The following is an 18648-nucleotide window of genomic DNA, read 5'->3' as shown; positions in this document are numbered from 1 at the left end:
ACATAGTAAAATAGTTAATAAGGTTCAAAGAAGACAAAAGTCCATCAGGTTCAACCTAGGGAAACCCTACTGTGTTAATCCAGGAGAAGGCAAAAAACCCTATGAAGCAGATGACAATTGCCCCATCGCAGGGAGAAAATTCCTTCCTGACTCCAAAGGCGACCAGAATAATCCCTGGATAAACGTATCACGGGAAATCTAATGCCTATAACCTGTAATATTATATTTTTCAAGAAAAGCATCCAGGCCTCCCTTGAACTTATTTAATAAATGAGCCACGAAAACATCATGTGGCAGAGAGTTCCTTTGTTTCACTGCTCTTACAGTAAAGAATTCGCATTGGTGCTGATGGTGAAACCTTCTTGCTTCTAGACGTAGAGGATGCCCCCTTGTCATGGTTACAGGCCTAGGAATAAAAAGACCACTAGAAAGATCTCTGTACTGTCCATTCATATATTTGTACATTGTGATCAGATCGCCCCAAAGACGTCTTTTTACTACACTAAATAACCCCAAGCTTGATAACCTGTCTTGGTACTGTAACCCACCTTTTCCAATAATTACCTTGGTCGCCCTACTCTGCACCTGCTCCAGTTGAGCTGTGTCCTTCTTATATACCGGTGCCGAAAACTGTACACAGTATTCCATGTGTGGTCTGACCAGTGATTTATAAAGAGGCAAAACTATGTTCTAATTTTTAACATTTCGGCCTCTATTGATGCATCCTATTATTTTATTAGCCTTGGCAGCTGCTGCCTGCCACTGATCACTAAAAATGAGTTCCATTTATCTTCCCAAGCCTCCAGCTTCTCCAAATCTTCTTCAAGTCCCTGATATTACTAGGCACCTCTTACACTTGTTATTTGCATCCTTTATATACTGTATATATGTATGTATATATATATATATAAATATATATATATATATATATATATATATATATATATATATATATATATATTTATTTTTTGGTCAATTTGCTGATGTTTTAATATCTGAAAACGAAAAGTTGAAACTTGATGGCTGACTCTTTATATAGCCAGGAAGAAGGGTGTGCTATGTGCAGGGTTAGGACACTTGCTGAGAACAAATACTTGACCTGTCATTAAACAATAGTAATCCACAAATTATTAGCAGCTCTCTGCCAGTGTTCCAAATTCTCCCATGTCCTGGTTACAGCATGGAAAGTGTTTGCTTTTTACAAGCTGGTGCAGCTTTTCTTTGCCTGGCACGGTTGCTAAATACACCTCTAGTATACACAGTCTGAAGCAATAAACGATTGACCAGTTACTAAGTGACTGATAATTGCGAACAGTCAATGTCATAAAATCAAACAGTGAGTCATCCAGAGATAAAACACTCCCTGATCTTGCCTTCTGGAATTTTCTTGTGAGCAACCAGGGTGGAGTTCTTCAAGACCTTGACATACAAATTTTCATAATGTTTAATATTAGTAACTTGTGGACAATGAAAATATGGATACATGTCTGTTTGTATGTGGACTGAATTGTCAAATCACTCTTCCTTGTAGGATTATATAATTTCTTAATGACTTTTAAATGGTCATTTTACATTAAGGCTATGTTCACACTACGTAAAATAACGGCCTGCGCCGCAAAACTACGGCCGTTGTTTTGAGGTTACCTATAATGACTGTAATGCAATGTAACTACGGCCATTGAATTCACACTACGTATCAGATAACGGCCGTTGTTTATACATCCCCGTGAAAAATGACCATGTCAATTATTTCTGGCCAGTAATACTGCAACAACGGCCGTGGATTTCAATGCGGCCACGAACGTAAAACTTATATCAGAGCAGAGTGGGAGGACCCTTTAAAGGGTGGCATTATGTCCCCATTCTGATTTTTGAGTCTAATTTTGGCCATGATTTCTACCAAAACCAGAGATCAAACCGAAACAGGCAAAATCTATAATGGAATGATTTGCACCTTTCTCAGTGTTTTTGTACCCACCCCTAGTTTTGGCAAAAGAAACTGCCTAAAATAAGGGGCTAATTTACCCTTAAAAAACAGCTAAAGGGGATTTTCTGGTACTTGCTTAGAAGAAGAGATGAGAAACCCCTCAGCAAAAGTGCTGCAATGACATCTTGTACATTGCACCAATCACTGGCATCAGTAGTCCCGGTACTTGCAGAAAGAGACTAGTGAGGCCAGTCATTTGCTGTGGCGTCACATGCACAATGTACTAGATGTCTTTTTAGAACTTGCAGCAGGGGGCACCAGAGTGGCAACAGTGCTGCTGGTCAGTGCAGGTTTTTTTCTCACCCGAGTTCCTTCCTCTAGGCAAGTATAGCGTAACTCTAATAACTGGATGGGCTTTTGGATCATATTTACAGCTGTGCTGTCCTAGACACTTGGACTGAATACATCCCATTAGGGCAAATCCAGTTTACTATGCAGATCTGCCACAAATACACAATGAAAACCGTATGTGTTATATGCAGATTGCATTGCAATCAATCACAAAGTCACAGCATCAGGAGCATAATGGGCATCATTTCTGATCAATGTAGATTCGACAAATAAAGCATCTCTAGCAAGTTCTATCTATATTGACCAATATTTTTTAGGTTTTAGCACCTATTGAAATCTATGTTACAAGGAGGTTCACTTTTCTTTTTACCGACTGAAGTGCTTTCCCCCTCAACAAATACAGCCCTGTGAGTAGAGTGAGGAAACAGATGCATTGGGAAGTGCTGTTGGCCTATGTACAGGCCAGGAGATGTAGTATAGGGCTTTGCAGAGTTGATTGGGAGGGTTGCCTGTACATTGATGGTGAATCTTGGTGGGAGAAGCAGAAATGTGGCTTCGGTAAGCAGTGCTTGGAAATGACTAAAGCAATGTGGAAGTAAGCACTTATACTATTTAGGGGTTAACAGACTAGCCATGAAAATAAAATATCTTGTGTGAAAATGTATACTGTATGAGCAGCCCCTGAAGTGGTGCAGTGGTGGAGTGCATTATTACTCTATAAGTAGCTAGTTCTGGAAACTTTGCATAGTGTTTTGGACAAAGTAAACTTATTATGGGTAACCTGTTGGGGGTCAGCAGTTAAGTGCTCAAATCGGGGAAGGTAATAGTTAAATCCATAGCGGGAATCCCTTTTGGGCTTGAGCATGTCAATTCCTGACATGGGGTTCATTACCCTGCAGGCCTATAAGATCTATTGACGTGGTTGTGGTACCTGGGTAGTAAGCCTCATAGGGCAGTCCTGGAAACAGTAAAATAGGTCTTGTAGAAAGTAAAAGGGGTGATAAAATGAGGTTCAGCTGTTCCTAGATGAGAATCGGCACTGAGCCTTGGTGAGGGCTAGTGGTACCAGTAGAGGGAGATAGCTTACTGGGCAAATACGAGCTGCCGGGAAACTACATCTGGGTCAGTGCCTTTGAAGCCAGGGTCTGATAAAAAGGAACAGTTGCCAAATAACAGGTGGCTTTTTAGAAGTAGGTGTGGTTCTAAAGTAACTCAGACTTTTAAGATACTCCTATGAAGAGGACAAGAATCTTATTACCATTAATGTATAATTTTGTAATGGTCATGAAAAAGTGCCACCCAGGATAAAAGTTGTGAATTTCAACCACCAAGAAACGTGTTTGCATTACATTCGTCTATCTATCTTCTTTTAAATAGAGCAACACTTGAGGTTAAAGACTGGAGCTCCTAAGGATCTTCTTGATGCAGAAGGGTTAATGAAATAAACAACCCTCCCTGACTGTTCAACTGTAAGCCAACAAATAGTTGAGGTAATCTGGATAATAGCCATATGGATGGAGATGTGATAACCTCCTACAAAACAGGTCACTGCAATTGTATGTGGCCCATTATTTACTATTCTTCTGTGTTTATTGCTTTGCTTGCCAAGATTTTTTTTTTTTTCCAAATATTTTTATTAGATTTTTCAAATTTTATCTATAACAATACGGTTACATATCAAAGGAAGACATAAATAGTATACAATATAGTAAGTTTGAAAAAATTTTGCTATAAAAAAACAATAGAATCTAAAGAACAAAAATTAATGCTCTACAGGATCGAAAGAAATGTAGATAAAGAATCTCTATCTTTAATATAATTAAGGAACTCTGAGTACTCCTAGGGTGCCCCTTGCCTCCGCCGTCTGATACCAAACAGTATTATAAAAGTGTTTCATAACAGCTTCCCTCTCCTCCTGCGACATAACCTTTATGAGAAAAAATTTCCATTTTTTAATGACATTTTTTGTGGAAACATCTTTGTTGCGGATTGCATCCAGCATTTCCCAAAGAAGAGTTTCTTTAAGCGAGGTTATTAGCTCAGAAATAGTGGGAAATGTGTCAGAGATCCAGTGCTTTAGTAAGCCTTTTAAGGCTAATAACAGAGTAAGATGAATACATTTTAAGGCTATAGGTTTTTCAGAGGGATCTCCATCCTCGGCCACCACAACATGAAAAACATAACTGAGTAGAGTTAGAGGTATGAATTCATTCCATGTATTCTGAATAAAGGTTTGTACTAATTGCCAGTATGTCTGAATTTGAGAACAAGACCAAACACAGTGTAATAAATCTGCGCTAGGTTCTTTACATTTTGGACAATATGTCAAGAAATCATCTGGCATGGTGGAGTAAGAAAAGTTAAAAGCGTAAATTGCCTTATGGAGTAGCCGGAAGTGGATTTCCCTCAATTTCACACTGGGAGTGGCTGCAGTAACATATCGGATGCTATTTAGCAATTTTTGTTCCAAATTATCTGTTTGTATTTCTGCAGCCCATTTCCGAAGAAAAGGGGGAGGAGATTTGTGTAAGGAATCAACACATATCCTATGGTATATTTGTGAAAGGGATAAGGTGGGAGAAGAATTGGAGCATAGAAAATCAAAATCATTTTTTCTGCCGTTGCACAAGATTTAACTCTATTAATAGCAAAAGAACACAGTTGTTCAAATAAAACCTGGTGATGGGGAGGGATATCATACATGTCTCTAAATTTTTCCCAATATAACAACTCTCCCTTATCTGAGTCCAATAAGTTACTTAAGTGAGTGATTTGTTTTTGTTTTCATACCATATAGTCAGGATTGATGTTACCATGTAGAAAGAGGGGATTGTCCCATAATGGGAAAAACTTAGAAAGACTAAATAAAATTTTCTTAAAGCTTTCCATGTGGCCACGGTATCAGCAATAATAACATTGTGTTTTAAATGTGAGGGTAGTTCTGAAATAGAGAAGTGAAGAAGCGAAGCCAAAGGCCAAGGAGAAGAAGGAGCAGACTCCAAGGAATAATTAGAAAAGAAAGAAGTACCGTTAATCCAGTTTTTGATGTGTCTGAAAATAGAGGCCAAATTATAGAATCTGATATTAGGTAATTGAGCACCACCTTTATGTTTGGGGAGGCTGAGAGTATCATATGCTATTCTTGGTCGTTTTGACCTCCAAATAAATTTGGTAAAGGCTGATCTGAGTCGAGAAATATCCTTATGTTTTAGTAGTAAGGGGATCATTTGTAAGGGATACAATAATTTAGCAAATGACATCATCTTAATAAGATGAATACGGCCTAAGATTGAAAGGGGTAAATTTTTCCACCTATCAAGTTCTTGTTCTATTTTTTGGAAGATTGGGATATAATTTAATGAGTAGAGAGAAGAAGGGGTATGTCCAATTTTAATTCCTAAATATAAAAGGTGTTGTTTTGCTATACCTATACCTTCAGGGTAAATATGGGGAGCCAAGTGTGGTATTAAGGGTAACAACTGGCTTTTAGTAATATTACTATTAAAACCAGAAAATGAGCCGAAGTTTTTCAAGATTTTTAAAACACCAGGGATGTGTGATGTGGGATTTTCTAGGAATAATACGGTGTCATCAGCGAAGCAAGCTATACGCACTTCTTCATTGCCTACTTGAATGCCTTTAAATTCAGGTGTGAGGAGAATAAATCTAATTAAGGGCTCTAATGCTAAATCAAAAAGAAGGGGGGGACATTGGGCAACCTTATCTGGTTCCTTTAAGGATTGGGAAAGTGTCAGACAAGAATCCAGGTGTATGAATGCGAGCTATTGGGTTATTGTATATGGTAGAGATAAGATCTTTAAAAGGTCCTGTAATGCCATAACGAGAGAGGGTCATATCCATCCATTCCCAGTTAAGATTATCAAATGCCTTTTCAGCGTCTAAGGCAAGCAGTCCTGGTGAATGGTTTGGATTTTCCCTTCGTCGTACTACTTCCTGTACAGTTAGAACTGTCCTAATATGAGTTATCGCTGAGCGGCCCTTTATAAAGCCAACTTGGTGGCTACTAATCAACTTAGGGAGAAATAAAGCAAGCCGGTCAGCCATAATTTTCGTAGCCAAGATTTTTTAAACATTTTGAAGACATGATATAGGTACTGAATGCTTTATGGCTGTGGACAGGAGGGATGTTTTAGTACAGAAAACCTCCAAATATCATATATCCCCAGGATCAATTGGGTTATAATTGTTAGATTTTTATAGACTGGTAAATATGTTGTTGCATCACCAGTTTCTGAGATCCTCAGTCAACAGCCGATATTGCTGGAGAAAGCCATCGGTAGCTCATTTTCCCTACAGCTGCAACTACATGGAGAATGTAGATCTACTTCTGGCGTATTGTTAGTAACTCTCTATTCTGGCTCATAAAAGAGGGCTTTGGGCAAGAGTTTCTCCTCTATGTACCCTAACCAAATGTTGACAGGAATTAAAGGCTATGGACGCCTTTGCCTGACTGGCTTGTTTTATGAATGCTAAATGAAACAACTTTCTTAATAGATTTCATTAGAAATTTCCTTCCATTTAGCTGCAACTTAAATCTATTACAGTGGTACCTCTGTTCTCAAACTGCTTGGAACTCAAACTGTATTTTTAAGGAAAGTTTGCTTTGGTTCTCAAACTCTTGCTAGGTTCTCAAACACTTTTGTGCACCGGGTACTCGGTATCTGATTGTTTTTGCGAGCGTGGATGGTGGGTTGTACCTGGTGAGTTTAGCACTGGTGAGGCTTCACATACAGTACAGTGCTGTATAAGATTGCTAGAGTGCATATACAGTATAGTAGTAGTACAGTCAGTGCACCACCATCTCCCATCCGTTACAGTGCTGGGATGGGGGGGGGACTCTATACAGTAAAGGATGAGTAAGGAGTTGGTGACTACTGTACTATAATTGCTGGTTTTGTTGAATATTTTTTGGTACTTACAGTATATAGAGCTGTTCTTTAATGTACTGTAGAGTCTAAACTGGGCACTTTTCAATGTAATATATGGGTACTGTAGGTAATTATTGGTGGGTGCTGTAACCAGTTAAACACACTTACATTATTTCCTATGGGAAGACACTGCTCGGTTCTCAAACTGCTCGGTTCTCAAACTGCCTTCTGGAACCAATTAAGTTCGAGAACCAAGGTACCACTGTAAATGGATTTTCTCCTTTTTTATTGTTAGAGATAGCATAGTTACACCAGCTCAAACAGTAGACACAGGTGAGAGGAATCTTGGAGGACAGCTCACTAATGTTATAGTAGAGAGGAAAGCACAGAAAAGGAAATCTAACACAGCATACTAAGAAAACATGGTAATTGAATATGTAACGTGGTCTGGAACTGTGCAGTGCTGTATAATATAGTCACATGAGCAAGATAATAGCAATGGTTCCATAGAACCACTATTGTGTTTAATTAGACTCTGTCTGTGTATTTTATATAGTTTTGTTTTATAATCAGTGCTGCCATCTTGTGATCTCCAAAAATTCAGCTCCAAAGGATCACAATAGAGCAATTTTAAACACATTTTTTTTTAAGTTAAAATTTTCTGAAAGTAGTTAAATAAAATAAAAGCTATATAAACTGTTATCGTTGTAAATGTACTGACTTGAGGAACATAGATAACATGTCAGTTTAAAGTGATTGTACCACCAGGCCCAGGCTGAAGCACTGGAGGCGGGCCGACCCACCCTTAGTGGGAGGAAACCCTAGCCCCTCTATCATAGGGTTCCATTGATTCTAATGGAGTCACGTCATGGAGGGGCTAGGGTTTCTTCCCACTGGAGGTGGGTCGGCCCGCCTCCAGTGCTTGTATGTGATCTTAGCTGCACAGGTTTTTGTGACCGACAGGGGTCAAAATTTGCTTACCTTGGACTTGTGACTATTGTTGTCATTTTCTAACAAAGATCACTTGGTATCAGTTACATGACAGTTAAAGATGAGCGAACCTCGAGCATGCTTGAGTCGATCCGAACCCGAACTTTCGACATTTGATTAGCGGTGGCTGCTGAACTTGGAAAAAGCCCTAAGGCTATGTGGAAAACATGGATAAAGTCATTGGCTGTATCCATGTTTCCCAGACAACCTTAGAGCTTTATCCAAGTTCAGCAGCCCCCGCTAATCAAATGCCGACCGTTCGGGTTCGGATGGACTCGAACCCGAACCCGGTTCGCTCATCTCTAATGACAGTTTATTGGGGACTTTATAACAGAGACGAACTGTATTCATACAGACTGGTTGACTGAGACACAAACAGATAACCGACAACAGGTACTGTCTCTTTGTATATTTGTATATAGTTATTTGGAGACTCATTTTTCTGCTAACTGCTAGTGATTGTTAACTAGTGATTGTTAACTAACAGTAGCCTGCATCATAAAATAAATATCCTTAATTTTCCTTGTATTTTTTTGTAAACTATACAGTGCCATTTATCTGACATTCCATAAGAATCAAAGAACCTGTAACATGAATTGACTGTTACATTTTACCAGGCCAGAAACTGCACAGCAAACTGTGATACCTCGTATGATCCAAATGAATAGAACTGTCTATATCAATAGGTCCTAGGGTGCAGTATTTATTACATACATTTGCATTTGTAGTACAACTCCCAGGAGCAGTGATGAATGATCCCCATTGCCCTTTTTAGGCTTTCCATTGTATAACTGAATGATTCTATCCAACAATGGACCTTTTGTGCTATAGTATACAGTTGACAACTTTTTACAGCTGAAGTCCTCAAAATGTCTACTACCACTAAAAGCCGTGCTTCAGAAGCAAAAATCAGAATAGTATGACACAACAATGTGCTTTATGTAAAATGTATTAGAAATGTCAAAAATAGTCCAAATAGTTGGCATGCCCCTCAAGTATGGTGACATCTGTTACTTAATGCCTCTTCGTATGTCATTAGGGTCATCGTTTAATACATTTTATATAGCTCATATTGCATGGACAGTTCTCGAAAATTGTCCAGTACCATTTGCATTTATATGGGCATCATTGAGGTTTTACTGCCTCTTCAGAATGAAAGGCTATGGCAGGTGCTTTGCAGAGTTTAGTGAATGCCCCTCTTTAAAACCCACCCACTGAGATACACAACATAGTTCCCAAGAGCTGCAGGTTAAGAATGCTCTAGTGAGAATTTATGGGGGTGGCTGAGACCTTGTTACGAGAGATTCAACCCTCTGAGGGACACAGACTACTGAGGAAAGGAGAGGAGCAGGGCTGAATGTACAGGGGGTACCACTGTCCACAATAACATGAGCAACATTGGAGCTCTGCAATATATATAGCAGGGACAGAAGAGAGAATGGCCACAGGGGGAATTATTCAGATTGGGATTACGCCAAAGGTCATTCTGCTGGAAAACTAGTCTGGTCTAATAGACAGCATTGATGGCAGGAAATAATAACCAGGTCTCATCTCTTTACACTTGATAATATATATTTCTATGTGGGTTCCATTGACCTGCCTCAAGGCACCTTCCATGGTCATCTATAATGTTCAGGGGCTGGATAGGTGGACAGTCAGTACTGATGTATTGTTTGTATACTACCCTTCTCTATGCATCTCTGCTAAGTACAGAGTTATCATTGGAGGAAAAGTCATCTCCAAAAACAGAGAGCAGTTTGGGATGTAGGTTATCATACCCGGTGAGTACTGAAAGTGAAGAAACCCCTTTAGACACCATTGGTGTTGAAAACGAAGATGACTGTTCCCCCGACCAAGAGCAGAGATCAAGTCTACAGACACCGATACAATGTCCTCTACAGTGCAGATGTACAGCAACTTATGTCGATTGTTCTGGTGCAGAACTATGGACCATTCCTTTGGTCAAGGACTTTCCACCGGAGACTATCTCCATGTAAGTAATAGCTTAATGCTTGCCTATAGTTATTGATGGCTACTTTAACCTCAGTTACATTATTTGTATATTGTACTGTTTGAGCTGTATTTTATGGATATAGGATAAACCGTGGTAAGCTGAATTTGTTTCCATTCATCCTTTGTAAGTCTCTCCCTTTTTGGCCGTACCACCTCCCTTCCCTCCCTCACACTGTGTGGGAACTAGCAGCACAGACCGAATTCAAGAATGCCATTCTGCAATGCTGCCAGTAAGGGTGCCAAGCTTTGTGGAAAACCTCTGAGAGCTTCAGAAACTGTGTTACCAACCTATCAGTTCTCATTAGTGTTTTCTGTATGTGTAAATGTGTCTGACACTGGGGTTTTGCAGAACCTCACAATAGCTCTCAATATAGAACTGAAAACTTTATGCCAATGAATCACTGACGGAAATGAAGCACATTTTATTTTATTTTATTTTTTCTAACAGCATTTCTACAGCAGTTAGGGCCTATAAAGTAGGGCTTGGTTTACACAATACTGTTTTCTTGAAGGCCATACAGTGCATTTCCCTTGTATGGCCATAGAGCTCTTCATTGGCTTATGATATTCTTATCATTTACAGCGGGATGTATGTTAAGCACTTATACCTACAATTACATAAAGGGATGTAGATGACATAGTTAAAGCGAATGTACTAATTTTTTTTCAGAATAGACGATCAGCACCTGCACCAGGGATCCTGGTGGCGTGGTCCTTTTTTTGAACCCCCAGGATCCACACACTGGTGCCGATTGGATATTGTAAAAAAAAACACAAAAAAACAAACAAACAATGTACCTGATGGTACATTCGCTTTAAAGTGTACCTGTCATAATGAAAAACTTTTGCAGGAGTGGTGTGTCCCAAGAAGGGTCACAGGAACCAAAGAAAACCCAGTGGGAGGGTCAGCGCAGGTAAACGTCCAGGGAATTGGCACAATTAGGATTCGAGCATCGCACAGTGATGTGACTCAATGTTCTGTTTATTATGCAATGCGTTTTGGTCCGTCTATTAGGTCACAAACCTTTATCAAGCCTAAGGGAGTGCACACATCAATGACCTTTTAAAGGTAATGCCGGATTATAGGAAGGTGCAAATGAGTTGTTTGTCATTTGCACCTTCTTATAATCTGGCATTACCTTTAAAAAGCCATTGATGTGTACACTCCCTTAGGCTTGATAAAGGTTTGTGACCTAATAGACGGACCAAAACACATTGCATAATAAACAGAACATTGAGTCAGATCAATGTGCTGGCCCTCCCAAGGGGGTTCCTTTGGTTCCTGTGACCCTTCTTGGGACACACTACTGCATATCTACATACACTGCTGGTGGTCACAACCTGAGGGACATCTGCGGTTTCTGTCCCAGTGACATCATACGCCTGCAGGAGAGTTCATATCGTTTAAGTTGAGTGCGTTCATCTACCACTTGATAAGACACACCAGCCCACTATCTTATTGCACCAGTTGGCTAAATCTGCCCACACCCCTTACACTCCAGTGATTTTTTTTCTTTTAAATCAACTGGTGTCAGAAAGTGCCAGAGACTTGTAATTTACTTAAAGAATCTACTGCCTTCGAGTACCTGTGAGCTGCTGTATGTCCTGCAGGAAGTGTTGTATTCAGAGAGCAGGTTCCTACAAAACATACAGCTGATAAGTACTGGAAGCCTGAAGATTTTTTAATAGAAGTAAATTACAATTCTCTGGCACCAGCTGATCTAAAATAGTTTTTTTTTTTTTTTTTTTTGCTGGTATACCCTTTAACCCACCAGTGGGTTAAGCTGTCAGTATAAGGCATATCAGGTGGGGAAAGTTCCGACTATTGTGTTTTATGAGTGATAAGAGTAATAACACTTCTTTTAGAAACTGTTCCACACCAGCAGTGGATTCTAAGTTGCTCCTGCTTTTATACAGTAAAGTTTTATGGTAATTGTGTTTGTGTTGATAATTGTAGCGTATATTGAATCAGCTGTTGGCTGTACTGTGTAATGTGTTTTGATACAGTTGGACCATGACAAACACCTTTTTGCTGCAGCTGAGCAGGAGTATGAAGCGTAAAAAGCTCATCAGTCCCAAAAGCCTGTTTTTCTCGCCTGCGTTTTGGAAAACTGCAGAAATACAATATAATGCCAGGTTATGTGTACACACAAGCTAGGACAAAGGAATCTGCCTGGCGACATAATCCCTTTAAATATCTGTCTATCTGTCAACATTGCTTTTCTTCAAGGGTGACACAAGAATATTGCATAATAATAATAATAATAATAATAATAATTTCAGACCCACGCATAATGTCAATTCCTTTGTTTTACATTTTGTATTGTATTTTATTCATTATGGGTTAGTAAATTGTAGGCTTGTACAGCTGAGATGATAAAACACAAGATAAAAATTATTCGCAGATTTGGCTGTGGCGGGAACTGTGCAAGGATAATGCATTCTAACAATCTGCACCAGATCCACCATGGGTAATCCCTTCTTACAGTACATATTGTCCACATGCTGTATGAGATTCTCTCAGACACTATTTGTTCACTATCCGTGAGTTACCCATAAGGAATACATAGCTATGGGTATCTGGGCAGCTCTTGAGAAAGAACAAGAATGTCCTGCCTTATATTACTCAGTCTATCTCCATGGCAATGTTTTTGGATTGTAGACAAAGTGTTCAGCGCTGTGGTCAATGTCCCTTTGACTCTAGTATCCATCATAAAACCTTATTTCACTAACAACCCTTTTAGCAAGACAGTAAAATACACAAATCTGTAGTCCTGTGGAACCAGGCAACTAGGCAAGTGTGCATCAGATGTCCAGTACAGGAGTCATAACATAACATCATAACTATACTGGAGTTTCCTTAGTATGTCATTTGATAATCCAGAAGGTCTAATAATTCAGGATACGTTTCCAACACAGAAGAGCTGTAAGACCAGTGGCAGAAGATTGAGTATGGAGGAAAAAAATTAAACTTTACTTAAGTTGCACCCTCACACACATACATACATACATACATACATACATACACTCTCACTCACTCCTACATACGTACATGCACCCTCACACACACATAAATACATACATACATGCACCCTCAATCACACATGCATACATGCTCCCTCCCTCACTCATACATACATACATACATACATTCATACATACATGCATGCACCCTTACACACATACATGCCCCCCTTACTCACACATACATACATACATACATACATGCACCCTTACACATACATACATTCACCCTCACTTACTCATACACACACATACATACATGCACCCTTACTCACACATACATACATGCACCCTCACTCACACATACATACATACACTCTCACTTACTCATACATACATATATACATACATGCAGCCTCACTCACGCATACATACATGCACCCTCACACACACACACACACACACACACACACACATACTTGCACCTTCACTCACACATACATACAGATGTAGCCAGGGTTAACATGATCCCTGACGCAACAATTGTGTCAGGCAGCTGTGTTAAGACAATTAGAGGCTACATCTGTATATACATACACACACACACACACACCCTCACTTACTCATACACACATACATACATGCACCCTCACTCAAGCATACATACATACATGCACCCTCACTCATACATACATGCACCCTCACTCATACATACATTACATATACATACACACATATATACACACATGCACCCTCACTCACTCACACGTACATACATACATGCACCCTCATTTACTCACTCATACATACATAGATAAATACTCACTCACACACACATGTGCATACACATGCTCAGTTATACACTAACCTTCTTGGTACTGGTCTCAATGGCAGACATCCTGGCTGTGTAGGGTCAGGACCCCATGATAAGGACAGCCGTAGTCAGGCAGTGGAGGCAGCTCTGCAGGGGCCTTCCTTATGGCTTGTGCTGCGTGTCCTCTCCTCCCCATCCCCCGGACCCAACAGCCAGGGCAACCTCAGGGACAGCAGCAGACAGTGGAGGGTGCACATCACACAGTGTAAGTGATGTTGTGCATCTTCTACTGTTTGCTTTTCTACCACAAACCCTGCTACCGGGTTCAGGCTTGTGGAGGCCCCTATGTTGTGGATAGAATAGTGAAGAGCATCTGGGGGAACAGTGGGGTGTGTTCTGTTATATGGGGGCACAGAGAGGGCCTGTATATTATTTAGGGGTACAGGGGGGGGCTAATATTATATGAGCGTACAGAGGGGGTCTAACACAATATTGGACACAGATTGGATTTATTGTATGGGGGCACAAAGTGGGCACTATTACTGTGTGGTGTAATACAGAGTTTGTATAGAGGTGAGGAGGGTACTGGAGTGAGGAGCATAAAATGTTTGTCTCGCAAACTCAGTAAGAAGGATCCATTGCTGGGAGATATCTTTATGGTGGCTGAGGCCAGTTAGAGGAGAAAATAATAAGTAAATAACTCTGAGAAAAAGTAAGACTTAAGTAAGTCACTGGATGTAACTGCACTGTGATCGCTTATATGGGAGAAGAGGTGAGGCATGTTTAGGTTATAGGAGGTTCAGGTATATTCTTTGTACAAGGGCCCTCTGCAGTCTGTGTCTAGAATAGCACGAAGCAATTAGCCACTAATCATATTCTAACAATATGACAAAATTTGTTATCGTTTCAGAAAATTTACAGACCATTCCAGTTATTGTGTCAGTGTTGCAAGTCTATTTATATTTTATGCAATCAAAAAAATGCAATCCAGCTGTAGTAGATGACCACAACTTAGTAGGGCAGGGTATATGTCTGTTGTGTGTTTTTCGATCAACTCCCATGCCTCCCAAGTCCCCCCCCCCCCCCCCCCCCAAAATACATGCTAGAAATTAGGGATGAGCGAACTTTTGAAAAGTTCGGTTCGGTTCGATCTGGCGAACTTTCGTGAAGTTCGGAGTGGTCCGAACCGAAAACTAACCTTGCTCTAACGGCTGAATAATTGCAGCTACAATAGTGGGAGTGTGATAGGGTATAGTTTTGTTTAGTTGCAGTTAATATTACAATGAAAAAAGTGCAAAAATAATGAAAAAAAAATAATAATAATAGGAATAATATTAATAAAATATAGTGAATAAAAGTGCCAAAATAGTGACAAAAAATATTGGAAAAAAAAAGTTTACAAGGAGGATGCGGCAGCACTTGATTGCACCCAGGCCAGTATTGTTGAGAAGAGACAAGTTGAGCAGCAGGAGGATGCAGCAGTTGATTGCTCGCCTCTCAGGCCAGTATTGTTGAGAAGAGACAAGTCGAGGAACAGGAGGAGGCAGCAGTAGATTGCTTGCCTCTCAGGCCAGTATTGTTGAGAAGAGACAAGTTGAGCAGCAGAAGGAGGCAGCAGTTGATTGCTCGCCTCTCAGGCCAGTATTGTTGAGAAGAAGGAGCAGAAGATCCACAGCGTCCAAAAAAAGTTTTGTTGTCTTTATTGTGAGGCATATAAAAAGTTACAAAAGATAAAAACGTAGGCCTACATGTTTCGGGGAAACACCCCCCCTTGATCACGGCAGTACAGACTTTCACAGAATCACAGGTATATATGCCAAACATTTAGATGCAGTGGGGAAGGGAATGCCCCGTGGGTGGGTGTGGTTACGTATGTGATTAGACACAATTGCTAAATGCTGGACATAACACATGACTACTAATGTGCACAATGCATATCAGACAGATGAGAGAAACATGAAAAAACAAACAAAAAAAAAAACACGTTTAAAAAAAAAAAAATCATCAGTATAGATATGATAGGTCCGTTTTAAAGTTTAAACCTTTGGGTGTCCTGGTTTCTAAGCGGAGAATTCAAAAAGCCTCTCGCTTGCGTAGGAGACGGACCTAATCTCCTCCTCGTTTTGGTTTAAACACTCGTTCTATAGGGATGACTCGAAGAGAGCAGCACTCCCCCTGGTGGACATCAAAAAAGTGTCAAGTTAACCCTGACATGGCTTTGCGGGAGTTAGAACGTGATGCGGCTGATGCATCAGAAATATGTTCAGCAATCCTTTGTTTTAGTTTCCTTTTTGTGCTGCCAACATATTGTATGTTGCAATCAGAGCACCAGGCAAGATAAACAACATAAAAGGTGTTGCAGTTGAGAAAAGAAGATATGTTGAAAACTTGGCCTGTGCTTACCGACTGGAACGTGAGACTTTTCTGGATATGACCGCACAATCTGCATTTGGGCATGGAGCACTTATGGGATCCTCGAACAGTCAACCAGTTTTCCTTTCGTACTTCGTGTTCATGGACAACTGTGGGTGAAAGAATGTTCCCTATTGTCCTGCCCCTCCTGGCCACACATCGAACCCCTGCAGATAGAATGGCTTCACTTTTTCCATCCTGAAATAATAGGGGAATGTATTTACGTAGTGTATGCTCTATTTGTCTGAACTGTGAGCTATAGGGTGTGGAAAAGGTTAGGGTAGCAGGGGTTACCGGTGATGGAGACGTACTTGAGGTATTTCGGTCTCTGAGATGATAGGTTCTGTTCTTGCTTTCCGCTATCCTTTTTGCCCTTTGGATGGTGTGCATGGGGTAACCCCTAGAGGATAAACGTGCGATTAGGTCAGTGCATGCGAGTTCATATGTGGTTGCATTTGAGCAGGCCCTTCTAACTCTAATGAACTCACCAATAGGGAGATTGCGAATGACGTGTGACGGATGGTGACTACGTGCATGTAGCAGTCCATTACCAGCGGACAGTTTCCTATATAGACCAGTCTCAATTCTGTCATGTTGGAAACATAAAGAGATATCCAAAAAAGAAATTTGTGACGGTTCGAATTGGTATGTAAACTTAATGTTGAGGCTATTATTATTCACATAGTCTACAAACTCTCTGGCCAGGTCCGGACCCCCCGTCCATATTAGGAGGAGATCATCAATGTACCTCCCATACCATAAAATGTGGTTCTGGTAGGGGTTAGAAGAGTTGTACATGATGATCTCCTCCCAATATGCCATGTAGAGATTTGCTAGTGAAGGGGAGAACTTGGCACCCATAGGACAACCGACTAGCTGTAAATAAAACCTGTCCCCAAACTTGAAAAATTGTGTGATAATAAAAACTCTGTAATGAGGATGATGTATTCTTTCAGGGACTCACCATAGTTGCTATATTTCGCTAGGTGATATCTCAGAGTGGTACTTGCTGAGATAAATAACCTACCTTGTGATCTTTCCAGCTCCTGGCTCTCTCTGGATGTGACCGCATTGTATACCTGCATTCCACATGACAAAGCCATCACCGCTCTGAGATATCACCTAGCGAAAAGATTGCTCGCCTCTCAGGCCAGTATTGTTGAGAAGAGACAAGTTGATCTGCAGGAGGAGGCAGCAGTTGATTGATTCCAATCCAGTATTATTGAGGAGAGGCTACTTGAGGAGGAGGCAGCAGTTGATCGATTCCAGGCTAGTATTATCGAGGAGAGGCTACTTGAGGAGGAGGAGGCAGCATTGGATCGATTCCAGGCCAGTATTATTGAGGAGAGGCTACTTGAGGAGGAGGCAGCAGTTGATTGATTCCAGGCCAGTATAATTAAAAACAGACTACTTAAGCAGCAGTAGGAGGAGGTAGCAGTTGATTGATTCCAGGCCAGTATAATTAAAAACAGCCTACTTGAAGAGCAGGAGGAGGCAGCAGTTGATCAATTCCAGGCCAGAATTATTGAGGAGGAGGAGGAGGCAGCAGCAATTGATTGATTCCAGGCCAGTATTATTGAGGAGAGGCTACTTGAGGAGAAGGAGGAGGCAGCAGTTGATCGATTCCAGGCCAGTATTATTGAGGAGAGGCTACTTGAGGAGAAGGCGGAAGCTGCAGCAGTTGATAGATTCCAGGCCAGTATAATTAAAAACAGACTACTTGAAGAGCAGGAAGAGGCAGCAGTTGATCGATTCTATGCCAGTATTATCGAGGAGAAGCTACTTGAGGAGGAGGAGGCAGCAGTTGATCGATTCCAGGCCAGTATTATAGAGGAGAGGCTATTTGAGGAGGAGGAGGCAGCAGTTTATCGATTCCAGGCCAGTATTATTGAGGAGAGGCTACTTGAGGGGGAGGAGGAGGAGGAGGCAGCAGTTGATTGATTCCAGGCCAGTATTATTAATTCAGGCACGATTCAGCATCTCAACACTGTGCGGTGTTACAATGTTACCCGCTGCACTGATTACCCTCTCTGACGCCACACTACTAGCTGGGCAGGACAGCAGAGCCAAGGAAAACTCTGTCAGTTGAGGCCAAATCTCCAGTTTCTCTGCCAGCAGAGCAGTTGATTGATTCTAGGCCAGTATTATTAAAAATAGACTACTTGAGGAGCAGGAGGAGGCAGCAGTTGATCGATTCCAGGCCAGTATTATTGAGGAGATTCGACTTGAGGAGGAGGCAGCAGTTGATTGATTCCAGGCCAGTATTATTGAGGAGAGGCTACTTGAGG

General features: G+C 40.8%; 1 protein-coding gene across 1 annotated transcript in view; it reads left to right on the top strand.

Annotated features, from left to right (window-relative positions):
• LOC138771863 (polycystin-1-like) overlaps positions 1–18648 on the top strand; it is a 125269-nt gene that overhangs the window by 22864 nt on the left and 83757 nt on the right. The window contains exons 2-3 of the mRNA XM_069951866.1: positions 6528–6636; positions 9866–10150. Of these exons, the coding sequence (XP_069807967.1) occupies positions 6528–6636; positions 9866–10150 (394 nt within the window). The remainder of the gene's footprint in view (positions 1–6527; positions 6637–9865; positions 10151–18648) is intronic.

The sequence above is a fragment of the Dendropsophus ebraccatus genome, chromosome 14 (assembly GCF_027789765.1).
Source record: "Dendropsophus ebraccatus isolate aDenEbr1 chromosome 14, aDenEbr1.pat, whole genome shotgun sequence".
Lineage (NCBI taxonomy): Eukaryota > Metazoa > Chordata > Amphibia > Anura > Hylidae > Dendropsophus > Dendropsophus ebraccatus.
This window is presented reverse-complemented; position numbering and strand designations above follow the sequence as displayed.